Raw genomic sequence first — 15,018 nt, 5'->3', positions numbered from 1 at the left:
GCGGCGCCGCGCTGCCGTACAGCGCTGCCGTACGGCGCCGCCGTCCCAGCCGCCCCCGGGCCACTCCCGTGGCCAATGGGCGGCCGCCTTCCGCGCCGCGCCGCCAATGGCGCCGCTCGGTGTTACGGCAAGATGGCGGCGCCCAGGCGCTCGCTGTGAGGCGGTGTGGAACGGGTCGCCATGCTGCGCGCCTCGCTCCGAGAGGTGAGCCGGGGCGCCGGGAGCCCTGGGGAGGCGCCGGTGCTTGGGGGGGCGCCGCCGCGGGGCCATGGGACAGAGAAGCCGCTGCCCTCGTTGGCCGCCATTAGGGCCTGGGTCTCTGTGGGTGAGGGGGGGTCGTGCTCCAAAATGGTGCCCGGCGGCAGCCCCGCGGCGCGGGGCGCTGAGGGCCGCAGGGGCCGTTGCAGGTGTCGGCAGCGCTGCGGGAAGGGCGCGTGGGCGCCACGGAGCTCTGCCAGCGCTGCCTGGCCCGCGTGAGGGCCACGGGCTTCCTCAACGCCTACATCAGCGTGGCCGAGGACGCGGCGCTGCGGCAGGCCCGGGAGGCCGAGAGGAGGCACCGCGCAGGTACGGGGCGCCTTCCCCTTCCCCTTCCCCTTTCCTCTTTCCTCTTTCCTCTTTCTCCTTTCCCCTTCCCCCTTTCCCTTCCCCCTTTCCCTTCCCTTCCCCTCCCCACAAGAGAAGGAGGGGAGACTTCTTTTTCCTTTGGGGTGACGCTTGCTCCCTTGACAGATTAAGAGAACTGTCAACCGGAGTATTTTGCTTCCTGACCCCGGCACTTAATCTTTTTTTTTTTTTTTTTTTTTTTTTTCGTGTCTGTTGTCTATGCTAGGCAGAATTTATGACCCCAGCCTAGGGATGGGGCAGATACAAGGAGTACCAGAGGCTGAAATAACCACTATGTGGTGGCGTTTGATAAAGCAAGCACCCCTTTGGGCTTGCTAACCTCTGTGAAAGCAGCTGCCTGTGCTGCTGGTGTAGGTACATTTGCAGAGCAGAGCTCTGCAGAGGTAAGTCTGGTTTGGGTAGACTTAATGCTGGAGTTAAAACAGAGAACAGAAGGTGTTTTTTGAAAATGTAGCAGACAGTCATTCCATGTGATGTGGATAGTGTCCTTATGTCCCCCAAAGATGCAAAATAACATGTGAAATAAGATATAATTGGTTGAAAAAAATATATGCATATGGTACCCTTTCATTTAATCTCTGTTGTCTCTTTGTATTGACCTCATCCAGGTCAACCTCTGGGTATTCTAGATGGAATTCCTGTTGCAGTAAAGGACAACTTTAATACAGCTGGCATTGAGACAACATGTGCGTCAAACATGCTGAAAGGTACAGTAGAGCTTTCCTGGGTAAAATAGATCCCATTTCAAATCTCTGACTCTTTTTAGCATGAAGGAAAGTCTTCCAGAAATCCGTGTATCTTCATGAAACTGAAGTGACAACTCAGTGAAGATTTTTCAATAAATGAATGTGTTTCTTTAGTAAAAGCACTCAGGGGCAAAAAAAGGCTTTGGTTAAAATAAAATCTTTATTATAGGCCAATGCAAATAGAGTCTTTAATTTTCTTTTAAGGAGAAGCATTTCTTGTATCAGCTTTATTTTGCAATATGTAGAAATGAAAGCTGTAAAACTAAAAGAATAGGGTTCTGCTAATTTTTTTTTTAGGTAATCTGATGACTGTCTTTTTATAACAAAAGAAACAAACACTTCCTCATATATTTATATATATGTAATATTAAAAAAAAAGAAGATGAAAAAAGGCATTGTATTACCTCAGATGCTTTTTCCTCGTGTACGTTTGATTTCTTCTTCACTACTTGCATTTGAAGATTGGGATAGCAAAATCCCTGTCAGTATTCACAAAAGGAATTGGTGGCTCTCCAGGATCTCATGCAAGTGGCATGTTTCTCATTCTGATTTTTATAAGCTCTAAGGAATCACATGCTTGATTGTGGAATAGGCAGTTAGTATTTCAGCTTGTGGCTACCTCTGTGCTCTTTTATCTCATGATAGTCACAAATAATTCAACATAGCTTGGTAATTTTCTTTAAAGAGCTATTTCTAATTTCTTTTCATTTTCTGTGGGATAAGGGAAAACATTTTAGATAGCTGCTTCAAATTGGCTGATTCCAGTAATTTCATATTTTTATGATAACCTGTTTCTGTGAAGTCATAGTTCTACAACTTTGAATTGTATAATTTGAAATTTCTGGATTTATAAGTTGTAGAAGAAGAACTTTGTGAGCAGAACAATGCTCATTTTACTTTCAGTAAATTTTGGTAATTACTAGTGTTCATATGAAACAAAATTTTATCACTATGAAGTGACAGTTGTTAGGCAAAAATAATGACAGCTTTGGAGTGTCCAAAGCAGTAGTGCCTTGTGAAAATCATTTCTAATGATTTCTAATGTCTCAACTGTCCTGATTGTTTACAGGTTATATCTCTCCTTACAATGCTACAGTAGTACAGAAATTATTGGATCAGGGAGCTGTGCTTTTAGGAAAAACAAACCTAGATGAATTTGCAATGGGGTGAGTGATATTTATTATTTTTTAATGAGACTGCACTTTAAACAATATTCACCACCTGTTCTGATTTACCTTATTTAATCCTTAACTAATCCTTAATTTCTCTTTGGCTGAGTTTACTAAATAGTGAATCTGTCCTCAAAGAACGTGTGGAGTGAGTTGCATGAATTTCTTCCTGAATATTTATGCCAATGTGCAAATCACATAAATGTATGTTTTTTATGGAAATGGTGTTTGACTAGAGCTATACTTGAAGGAAAGGAAGCGACACAGCCCTAGCAATTGTGAAAGGCAAGAAAGGTGTTTTTTTTTTTTTTTTTTTTTTTTTGTAGTTTTGATGTTTGTTTGTTTGTTTTTTGGAGAAGGGGTCCAGCTATGCTAGTAGAACTGGTTACTACCCCGGCATTTTTTTTGCTGCCTTGTCTGCTCACTGGTGATTCCTAACTTCAGCTAATTATTATTACACCCCAGGGCATGGTATCATCCCCGGGCAGGGAGGCAGTTATTCCTATGTGTTCTCCCTGAATTGCCACGAGCAGACTAATAGAGAGTAAGAGTTCAAATTGTCAAATCCGTTGTTGCTTACTTTTGTCAGGAGCAAGTTGGGAAGGGTTATCTAGAATGGATTCTCCAGCAAATCAGTGAAGGCAGCAAGCTACGGGAGGGAGCAGTGATGGATTGTTAGGGATTGGTCCCTGCTGGATCTGGAAGGATGTCTGGGAATTTATTTTTAACCATGAAAATAAGTGTTGTATTTTGTTTGGGTTTTTGATTTATCTAGTCTAAAGAACTAATTGGAAAATCAGACAATTTGGGAGGAAATAATCTGGCTGCATTGTTTTGATCTTTGTCAAAAAGAAGGGCAGAGAAAAGAACATAGGGGAAAAAAAATAAAAAAGAACCCACAACTGATTATGCAGTGATAGAACTGGTCTGAGCTCGTCAAAGCTCAAGATTCTTCTGAAAAGGATTGTCCCACCTCTGGCCTTATGTCTGGACTGTGTGTTTGCCTGGTCCCACTTGTGCTAGGGCCGGCATGACTGCACCGTGAGCTTGATCAGGGAAACAGTTCAAAAGTCCTATCTGGGTATGGTTCCCTACCTGCTATCAACTACCCGTTCTGTCAGGTAGTTGAACTATCTGATAGTTGAACTATCTACCAACTACATGGACACTCTAGAGTCAGGAAGAACATGAAGTTGGGGGAAAGGTGGTAAACCTTCTTCTAGTAGCAGTCCACACTTCAGCTGCTGTAGACTACTTGAAACTGGACTGTGTGTCAGGTCTTTCCAGTCTGTCAAGCTAAACCAACAGACTGTGACCTCAAGAGAAGGAGAAGCTTTTTTTGCATTGTGCTCGCTGCTCATCAGTTCTCACTGCTCATCATTCCTGCTGTTGCAGGGCATTTTTTTGTGTGTATGTGCATGCTTCTACCAACAGAGTTCTTCACAAGAGTGGTCATATTTTGTCTTTTCCAACTGTGGGGTTAGGAAACTAGAAGAGCTTTGATTTGTAGCAGATGTGCAACTTGACTGTTAGTGGCTCATAATCAGATCTATGTTGTGTTGTTACATTAGCTGTAGTGGCACTGGCACATGTCAGAGTGAGTTATGAGTTCATGTTTCAATTGAAGTACTGTGTCAGAAAGGAGTGAAGTTCTTAAATCTTTGTCATTCTGCGTAGCGTTTTTGGAGTTGATTGCACAAGGAAATACATAAGCCTGCCATTCCACATAGAAATTGAATTTGCTAAGGTGAAGAGTGAGTTACTAGAAAAAAAGAGAAACTTATTGAAAGTGTTGTTGCATGTTACTCTTGTTTTTGTTTATCCTATCTGAATATCTTAGATCTGGGAGTACAGATGGGGTATTTGGACCAGTCAGAAACCCCTGGAGCTATTCAAGACAGTACAAAGAAAAAAATCCATCAAAATCTCCTTCTGAGAATGAAGATTCAGAGTGGGTAATAACAGGAGGAAGCTCAGGAGGCAGTGCTGCAGCTGTATCATCCTTCACGTGTTTTGCGTAAGATGCTTTTTAAATTTAATTAAATTCCTCAAAATATGTTGCAAGCTTTAATTTTATTATCTTTTAATGAGCTAGTTTATAAACCTAGTTTCATGGAAAATATTTATCTTGTTTGAAATGAGAATATTACTTCCACTGGTACACAAGAATTCATTTTAGTATCTTTAATCTACATGCTGTGAAGGAACTAATTTAAGCTTATTAATTTTAAGTGTTATACAGGTTTCTGATGCAAACACTTTGTACTGCATGAAGTAAAATACTAATGGCAATAAAGAAATGGCATTTTATCATTGTTCACACATACTATCTTAATAACAGCATGCTATTTGTAAAGCGTTTTCCACCCATATGTGTGCTACGTGTACACTAAAATACAAATGAGAAATGACAGGGTCCCTGAACCTGTTAGTAACTGCACCTATTCTTCCTTTTTATAGCTGGGTTATGTAATAATACAGATGCATGAGATTTGGGAACTAAAAGACTTCACTCAATCCTTGACTTGAAGGAAGCCAGCTGTACAGATATTCTAGATGGATATCTTTTAAAAGAAAAAAAAAAGCTAGAATTTCTTAATTATTATTTTTCACAGCAATCCTATATTTAAGGATATATTAAAGATATATACATATATATGAAGATATTGCTTTTCATAGCAATCCTGTATTTAAGAAAGCAATTTCTTATATTCTCTTCCCTTTCAAATACGTTAAGAGACACCTGACCCCTAAAGCTTTACACCTTTACTGTTTATTCAGGTTTTAGAGCTACATAGTGGAGCTCAGTATATAGAAGATTGAGAGTTGTGCTTTAACTCTTCATTGTCATTTACACTGAACACAGTGCAGCCTGGCCCAAGGGTTTCTGCTCCTTGTCCTGCACCAGAATGGCCTTATCCTGAGATGGTCTGGCACCAGCCCTGGTGCTTTTGGGCATGCTTGCCTTCCAATCTGCACTGCTTAGCATTCTGTCAAATCAGGGAGATTTTGCTTCCAGCTATTTTATTGCCTATATCCTCTCGCTCTTAGTTTCTTCCAAGCATCCAGAATGCTGCCAGTCTTTCTCTCTTCAATTTGAGTTTTGGATGTACAGAAATGTAACAAAATGAGGATGTTTTGCATTAACGTAACAGCTTTGAGAAAATTCAGTTTCAGCAAAGTCAATTCAGTTGGTTCAGCCATCTCACAAACAGATGGCAAAAGGCACACGCCCACTCCAGTAAAAATTATGTCTCTTTCCTAAATTTTATATTTGTCAAAGATCTTGATGATAAGTTTTATTTAAAAAAAAAAAAAGTTGCCAGAGGGGTGTTGAACTAAAATAGAAACAAGACAATCAGTACCGTTTCAGTGCTGCTTTTCCATACCACTGCAATTCCTAAAGTAAAAAAATCAGTTTTGAAAGGAGGTTTGCCTTACAAAAGAACAATAAAGTAAGTCAACTTGCAATAATAATAACAACTAAAAATTGTGTACTAAAATTACACTCACAGTACCGTAAAGTGGGGTTTCTGGTGCCATGCTTGGTAGACCTGGAAAGCAGGAAAAACATCCTCTACTTTGATGGGAATTGTTCCCTTTCAGTGGGGGGCGGGGGAGATTCATATTTTATCACTGTTTCTGTGGATACTGGGAAGAGCTGCTTCACTGTCTATTGGCAACGGAATAAATGAGACCTGAATGTCTGGGCAATACACACAGTTTCATGGGGCATGTCTTTCAGAGAACACAGGAATAGGACAGACCAACAGAGATGCCAGAAATAGATATTTATGAACATATTCAGAGGGCCTCAATTTTCTCTCTCTCTCTCTCTCTCTCTCTCTCTCTGCTTGGTGGAGAGGACTGAGCTCTTCCAATGACTGTGTCAGAGAACAGATTAAAAACTAGTGGATTTAAAAACTAGTAGGGAGCTGACTGAAATTTAGGCTGTGTCAATGTGACTTCTAACCTGGAAGAGTACACATGCTTTTAAAACTGCACATTATAAAGCCATGCATTTTCATTATTTGGAAGTGCTTTGAATTATTTTACTAATGGTAATTCTTTTGAAACCGTAGAGCTTTAGGGTCAGACACAGGAGGATCTACGAGAAACCCTGCTGCTCATTGTGGAGTAGTAGGTTTAAAGCCAACATATGGACTGATTTCTCGCCATGGTCTCATTCCTCTAGTGAACTCCATGGATGTGCCAGGAATCTTAACCAGATGTGTGGATGATGCAGCAGTTGTGTTAGGTATTTCTACTATATATAAATATATCTTTGTTTATTTGTTCACAGAACAAATGGAATTCAGTTTTTTCACTGTGTTTTTTTTTTTTTTTTCTATTCACATGTCATTTCATATTTCAGGTTTACTTGCTGGGCATGATCCTAAGGACTCTACTACAATTCAGGACACCTTTAAGCCCTTCGAACTTTCCAATTCTATAGATGTCAGAAAGCTCTGCATAGGAATTCCTAAGGTAACTTTTAAATCCTGTCAATGCTTAATTTGGTGGGCTGGAACTGCAAATGTCGCTTGCTGCTGATGTGTTGTAGGCAAAATTTCTTTCTAGCTTCCTACTTGCATTAACCCTAATATTAGGGTTTAAATATGAAGAGATGCAGTCCATGTATTGCTCTGCTCTGCAATACATGGATGGACAAATAGCTAACAGGGGAACTTCTCATCAAGAAATTACTGCTGAAGTTCCCTTGCACACGCAGGTTGAGCCTAATGAAATTAACGCAATACATTTTGAAAAATTGAATGCTGTTCACTTCTACCACTATAGAGTGTATCTGTAACTTTTATAATACATTGGAGGTACAGAAAGCTGAAAGTTCCTAAAATCATTTGGTGGTGAGGGAATAGCTTCAAAGTATTTATAGCACATAGGCATTTACATGTTGATTGCCACTGAAAGTAACCCAGTGTATAAAATCATTCTCCTTGTTTTTCTTTAAGGAATACAACGTGCCAGGGCTTTCTAGTGAAATTCAGGCACTCTGGTTAAAGGCTGCTGAGCTTTTTAAGGATGCAGGTGCTAAAGTAATTGAAGTGAGTTTACCCCACACTCCTTACTCGATTGTCTGCTATCATGTGCTGTGCACAGCAGAAGTAGCATCAAATATGGCCAGGTTTGATGGACTGGAATATGGTAAGCCCTTAGAATTTCTGTTGTTGTTGTTTTTCTCACATAATAGAAACATTGTTGAGCCCATTAAAAGTATCAATTGTAATATGTATGCATTTCAGAGTTGGGGTTTTTTTGTCATGTTTCTCTATGTTACTGTAGAGCCAAAACTTTGTTCAAATAAAGCTGGAGTAACTCTCTCAACTGACCCAAAGGAGGTACTCTTGCTGTTGTGAAACCCAGATAACCTTTAGGCTAGGAGAATTATTACATTGTTTATTTTTTGTAAGTATGAGTTAGTATTGTTGGGTGTTTAGACTGTATTTGATAGAGTAGGAGATGGCATTGAATTCAGATATATGATGGTACTGCCCATAGTGTTGCATCTTTTATTTGTTTGTTGTTAACTGTTAAATTTAATCTACTGTGTGGCCAGTGCCTTATTGTGCATTATCAGGGCTAGTCAGAGGAAAAAAAAAAATCAGCCTAACCAAGCTAACCTTTTTATTGGGGACTAAAACACCTGGACCAGTGTAAATGGTGTATTCAGTGCCTTTTGGGGGTAAAAATTATCTTGCATATGATTTTTTTTTCACTTTATATTTTTTAATGATTGTGTGATAGACAAGGAGAAGGAGACTCCACAACCTCCCTGGGCAGCCTGTTCCAGGACTCTGTCACCCTCATTGTTAAGGAATTTTTCCTTAAGTTCCTATGGAACTTTTGGTGCTTTAGATATTCATCTGTTATTTGTTCATGTGTCTTGTTTACCGCTATTGTCACTACATATACAAAGTGGTATTTCAAAGATTTAAGTACTAGTATTCCAGAGAGCATTGCAAACAGCATTGCGAAGAGTTGGCGACTCACTTTTGTTTTTTACTCACTTTTGTTTTTTGCAGTAATTTGATGTAGAAGAGATGCATATCACTTAAAAGCATTGACAGATATTCCTATTGCATTCATTTTTGTTTTGAACCTAGACTTTTATAATGTTTGAAGCATCCTACTGCTTTTGGATTCTGCTCTGTGATCCTTAAGCTCCAATAAGAGTACAAGTTAGTTATTTTAACAAATGTGCTTTTAAGCCTGAGGGAAAATTACTGGTTAGCTACCTCCTTTGAAGAGTACAGATCCATGTTATGGAATTCTGTTGTTTCTTTGTTCAAAATAAACTCAGTATTAGGTCACCATAGTTATTGAAGTATTTATATGTGTTCATTTCAGGAGTTGGAAAGCACTTTTTTTTCTTTAAATCAGAGATTAAATATAGTAGCATTCTTCATTTATTAGGGTGAATAGAAATATTTCACTTGTAGACACAGGAGTATTTAGGGTTAAAAACTGTGTAACATCTCTATAATAAAAAAGGAAAATACTTTCTTATTTTTCCAAAATAGTAGCATGTCAGACTGCAATAAATGGTGTTACTATATGTGCTGCAATTTTGCTGTTGGTAAATATTAAAGATCACAAAACCCATGAATTTCCAGATTGGCTTTTTCTCTCTTTTCAGGTCATCGTGCTGACATGAAGCACTCCACAGAAAGCATGTATGCTGCCACACGCCGAGAAGGTTTTAATGATGTTGTGAGAGGAAGAATTCTATCAGGAAACTACTTTTTATTGAAAGAGTAAGCAGAGCACATCTTGAAGTTCAAATTTACCACCTTAACAATTTCTTATGCCAATTGTAATGAAATTGGCTATCATGACTTGGGAAAAGAAATGCTGTTCCTGTACCATTATCATGTAGTCAACTGCCAATATGAATGAAAATGTTACTTTTTTAGTCCTACCACTGAGCATTTTGACTTAGTTAAGTAAAGCAATACAGTATTTTTTTACCCATCAGAGTATTATTATCACCTGTTAAATTGCACAAAAAGTATCTATCCTATTATATGTCGTTGAAATCATACTGAAGGTGTCACTGTTGAAGTGTTAGAAGTTCTGTAGCTATTATTCTCACTAAAGTTGCTCAGAAGTCTGCTGGAGAAGTAAGATGTAGCAATTAACTAGACCTGCCTCTCTCAGTATGGACGAGAGGGAAGGCACTGACAAAAGTAGTGAACTAACATTTTAGAGGAGTCAGGTGTTTATCAAACATGTGCAGGAAAACTGCTGCATCGTTCAGAGTTTGGGGGGAGTGTTTGTTTTTTTTTCATTCCTCACAAACATAACTTTAAATTGTTAGAACTTTAGTTTTCTCTGTATTTTCTTTAATATATAAAACACAATAATTGTGCAATCAGTCTCAAAGCAAATGCACTATAGAAAAAGCTCTGTCAGCAAGAGCTTTCATGAGATCTGACTTCTAGCTGCTCTCAGACAGGAATGTTGCCAGTGAGTATGTAACAACCAGCTTTTATGGAATGCTGACATTCCTGCTAAGTGTGCTCCTTCTGGTTACAACTGTCCAGATCAGCTTTCCTAAGCCTAGAGTGAATGCTTTAAAATTCATGTAACTCACTTTTTAGTGAAGGAATGCAAAATTGGCTTCCATGAACACCAAACAGTAGGAGTCCTATTCCTATCAACAGTAAATTGCTTTTGGAGAACAGAACCCAGGGTTCAGAAAGCGTTTTTGAAACAAGCTGCAGACACAGGAGCCTCTTCTGCAAACACAGCAATTCACTGAGTATTTTTATCTGCCTTTGGAAATGTGTAAAATCGCTAGCTGTTTGATTCATGAAATGCTAGATGTTTGTAAGCACGTCAGAATTAATAGAGAATATGTGCTTGATTTAACATTTTTTCTCTTTTTTAATCTCAAATAGTCTTTCCAGCTAAATATTTTGAGTTCCTTTTTGTTCTTTGTTTCCTTAAGTTAATAGCTAGCATGACTTCAGAAATTACTCAAAGATAGCTGGTTTTCATAATACAACTTGTTAATTAGAATCTGGGGGCTCTCTTTTTACAGATGTTTTCATTTGTTTTCTGGAAACTTAAATTTTTAAATTATTCTGGTGAGAGATTGGATTTGGGGCAATTTAAGTTATTTTATCTCTACGTGCTCTGGCAGACTTTTCTATCTTAGGATCCGCTTACCAGTACACTTATTTTAGAGTCTTTTTTTTTTTCCCTTTAGATAGCCATTGTTTTTGAAAGAACTTCTAAATCCAGAGATATTCTGCGTGTTAATTAAAAGGAATTATAAACAAAGCCAACCAATTTGTTTCTGCTTCAGAATTGCAGAAGGAGAGTTTAGAGCTTCATGAACTACAGAAAAATATTTCAGTCTGTTTTCCCTGACCCATTAGTAGCTATGAGAGCATAAGCACCATGTTTGATGACTAAGCTTGCAGTATATCAAAAACTCCACTGCGTGTATTTGTCTTTTAACCAGGAGGAATAATGAGCTTGTATTTTCTAAACTCACTAAGAAGTTAACCTCTGCATTTTCAGAATTAAAGCACTCAACCCTCTTCTCCGTATTTCCCTCTAGAAACTATGAAAATTACTTTGTCAAGGCCCAGAAAGTCAGGCGCCTCATTGCCAATGACTTTGTGAAGGTTTTTGCAAGTGGTGTTGATATTTTGCTCACTCCTACCACTCTGAGCGATGCGGCACCGTACGTGGAATTCATCAAAGAAGACAACAGAACCCGCAGTGCGCAAGATGATATTCTAACACAGGCTGCAAACATGGCTGGTGAGTAAGGACAGGGATCCAAGGGCTTTTTTCCCTTCCTGGTTAGTTTTTTATCTGTTCCCTTCAGTCATTTAACCTCTTGTTTTGCATCAAGATATATCAAACCTATGTTGTAAATCATACAGTGATAAGCAGGTGAGGAGGGATTATAAGATGTTTATAAGATGCTTTTAAAAAATAAAGCTGGTTTAAAACAGTGCTTCTTGGAGCTGAGTTGATGTTGCAGAGAAGATGAATCTTTCAGATTTGGGAAGCTGAAATCTTTCTGATGAAAATCAGTTCCCATTTGAGAAGATGCTATCTCCTTAAATCTCTCTAATTTGGTTGCCTTTTAATTGCCTGACAGTACCTTTAGTTCATTGGCTTATGTGGTTTTAACTGGTGTCTTTTCTGTACACATATGTGTTCTGGTTCTCTTAGGATTGTTATGAAAATGAATCTGATAGAATTTGTTTAATGGTAAACCTTTTTGTGTATAACTTCTCTCCTTTCAGGACTGCCAGCCATAAGTGTTCCTGCAGCTCTTTCCAAGAGAGGCTTGCCGCTTGGGCTTCAGCTCGTTGGACGTTCATTCCAGGAGAAGCAGCTTCTCACTGTGGCCAAATGGTTTGAAAAACAAGTGAAATTCCCAGTGATCCAGCTAGAAGACATGAAGAGTCATGACTGCAGTGGCTTTCCGCATCAGAAATCTGTTTCTTCTTTGTAGCACAGATCTTGCTAGTCAGCTAAAACAGGAACGCTGGGGAGTGGCTCTCTAAAAATGTATTTTTGCAGTTAATTCTATTCTGCAGAAATAATAACGTAGCTTAAGAGGACCATGTGCAGTAATGTAGGATGGAATCATAACAGCTTGTTACTATGTAATTAAGCTGAAGTGAGTCATTAAGCAAACATGTTTGTGTTATTAAGAGCCCTTTTATAACTGACACTGTTTTCACTAGATTCAAATTGTGTGTTGCCTGTGGAGGGTTTTTTCTTTTTTTTTTTTTTTTCCCCTCCTATCTCTAGAGGGCGTCTAAGGTATCTGGCTCGGTAGAGAACTAACCTGAAACCTTTGTGTGAAAACTGCCCAGTTGCCAAAGGGCTTGGTTTCCCTCTGGAATGTAGGCTTTTGTAATGAAAACAACCAGCCGAGCTGTAATGGAACAAAGGTATCAAGGATCCATGCACCGGCAGGTAAACGCAAAAGGAAAAAAGGAAACAATGTGTGGAAGTTCATTAAAAGTGCTTTACCTCATGGACATGCAGGAGGTGAAATAGCTCCTGCGAATACAAATTTTACTGATTACATCCATTGCAAGGAGGATTAATTCCAGATTTCTTTTGGAGGAAATACCCTCTAGTCTTTGATCTGTATTTGGTTGGTTTTGGTTTTGTTTTCTTTCTACATTGTTGCTCTCTGTAATCAGCACTTAAAATTAGTACTTACTAAATAAGAAATTAGCTCCTGCAGTTGAGCTCACCGGAAGCATTATAGCAACTCCCATTGGATGGACAGTTATTCAATACAGTATGAAATCAATTTTCAAACTATGATGTTAGTGGACTGGGAAGACTTCCAGAACAACCAACAAGCTCCTGCAAATGTTGTTTCCATTTTCCCACTGTTGCAGAAGGGTGAAAGATTAAAGTTGCCAATTTGTATTTGTATCAGAAAAGGGGAAACCTGTTACCCTGCCCACGCTATCATTGATTTAAAGTGGGGATTGGAAGCCAGTCTCCAGTATCTTCTGTGTGCTCTGAGGTATCCTTCAGTGCTTCTTTAGTTGCTAGCTTTCAAAGTGGAGACATCTGAATCATCATTTACACAATGAGTTGCCTGGTAGAGAAGGTACAAACAAGACGTGTTTATCCCACAACTCTGAATAGTGTCATTTAAAACTTTGTTGATGATTGAGACCTGTCTTCAACTTAGAGCTCTAAGGACTTGTAAAACAAAGATCCTGGTGGGTAATTGAATTTCTGGGCTCTTAGTTTCCCAGTAACCACAAGAAGCCTCCAGCCCCTTCCCGCCCTCTGCAGTGCTGTCCTTTTGGGGGACTCCATACCCAGAGCTCTTGCCGCAGTCCTTTAAGCAACACTGGAGTTCCACCACCATGGAAGTGAGTTTCAGGATATAAGCAACAACACCTCACATTTTTTGAGGTGATATTCAAGATACTCGGTGTCTTATTAGCAAACCAACCACAAGTGGCTGCGCATTTCAGCAAGGCCTGAGGTAGCTTAATGCCAGGCTTAGCACAGGGTGCTACGGGGCTGCTGAGCAGAGGTTTGTGCAGCTGCTGCCAGCACCCAGCCAGGGCTCCCCAGTTACGAACAGTATCGTTTTTATTGTAGTTCAATCCCTTGATACAAGAGCAAAGGAGTTTCAGAACACAAGAAGGTCGGGGGAGGAATAAAAAAAAGCCTGCCTCTACGAACATTTTGTACAGCTGTCTTGAAAAAACAATTCCCTGACATAACAGAGCAGCAGTTCAGTTCTGGCACTGTAGCGTGGCCACAGCAGGTGGCCAGGTGGAACCTTACCACCCAGCGAGCCCCGGGACAGATCTGCAGCCAGAGGATCATTCCAGGGCTTCCTGAAGGAAACAAAAGCTACGGCTTTGACAAGTGAGCAGTCTGCTCAAATGTCTGGGAGGGGGAGATATTTTTCTCCAGGGGCTCAGAAATAGTAAGGATATTACATAGTGGAGAAGTTGTTATGAGAAGAAAATTGTTAAGAACTTCTGTGAGATACTGTAAAATACAGCTGCAATCTGATGTAGATATTCCTGCTGTTTGGTCTCAGGTGTTTTCCCCTCACCCTCCTTAAGCTTTCACAGTAAGGACAAATTCAAAGCAAACTTGCTCTTGCGTGGCTGCAGCTCCTTTGCTAGTCACATGTTTCTCATTTTCTCAGGTATAGGACGCTCAATAGTTACTGTGACATCATTGTTTCCCCCCCCCCCCCCCTTACTTAGTGCTAGTCACCTAGCTGCAGCTTTTATAGTTCACCTAGGAGCTCATCTGTGCTGGAAAGCTGCAAGGGGCAACGTGCTTGGTAGCCTGCCAGGGCTGCCCACCTTGCCAGGGGTGTCCCAAGGGCTTCACTGCGCTTCTCTATGCTATTCCTTGTATGAGCTACAGCTCCGGACTCGTCTGCTTCCAGGATAGGGAATTACAGAAAATAGTACAGCTAGAAAATGAAGGAGAGGTGTGCCCAGCATGTCCATGACTCTTAAGAAGCTAGTAGTGTTACACAGCTTCACACTTTAAATTAGTGACCATAATGCTACAAGAGAGAGCAGGAAAAAAAATGTAAGAAAAAAAGGAGCAACTAAATTTGGTGATTTCAGTATTTGTGTTAAATAAAGAGGAAGGTGTCCAACTACATGAACTGTAGCAAACACCAGGAAACGAGTAACACCGACATCTTAATTAATTTACTATGTTGCTTGTTGACTGCGTTCCTGTTGCAATTAAGGGATTCCGAGTTAATATTTTCTGCCTCCCCACCTTTTCTTTTTGAAAGAAGAGCCTTTTCTCCCACCCAGCACAAGCATCGTCTCTGCCTTTGTGGAACAGCAACAGAAGGAAGAATTTGGAGAAACAAGCAGGAGCCCGGCAAGGGGCCCTCACCTCTGCCCACGTGTGGTTTTCTCGCCGTGCCTGTGCTGTGGTACCCTGGCAGCAGTGATGGA

The 15,018-nt window shown here is 40.1% G+C and overlaps 1 protein-coding gene across 1 annotated transcript; it reads left to right on the top strand.

Moving 5' to 3' along the window:
- The first annotated feature begins 180 nt into the window (after positions 1–180).
- QRSL1 (QRSL1, glutaminyl-tRNA amidotransferase subunit A) lies at positions 181–13,698 on the top strand. Its single transcript, XM_026036642.1, has 11 exons — positions 181–204; positions 408–567; positions 1,236–1,334; positions 2,443–2,539; positions 4,383–4,559; positions 6,625–6,800; positions 6,918–7,030; positions 7,516–7,708; positions 9,201–9,318; positions 11,133–11,338; positions 11,833–13,698. The coding sequence occupies exons 1-11, from the start codon at positions 181–183 to the stop codon at positions 12,042–12,044; spliced, it is 1,575 nt and encodes a 524-aa protein (XP_025892427.1). The 3' UTR covers positions 12,045–13,698.
- Positions 13,699–15,018: the final 1,320 nt, after the last annotated feature.

The sequence above is a fragment of the Nothoprocta perdicaria genome, unplaced genomic scaffold (genome assembly GCF_003342845.1).
Source record: "Nothoprocta perdicaria isolate Ctin4 unplaced genomic scaffold, notPer1 scaffold_182, whole genome shotgun sequence".
In the NCBI taxonomy this organism is placed as follows: domain Eukaryota; kingdom Metazoa; phylum Chordata; class Aves; order Tinamiformes; family Tinamidae; genus Nothoprocta; species Nothoprocta perdicaria.
This window is presented reverse-complemented; position numbering and strand designations above follow the sequence as displayed.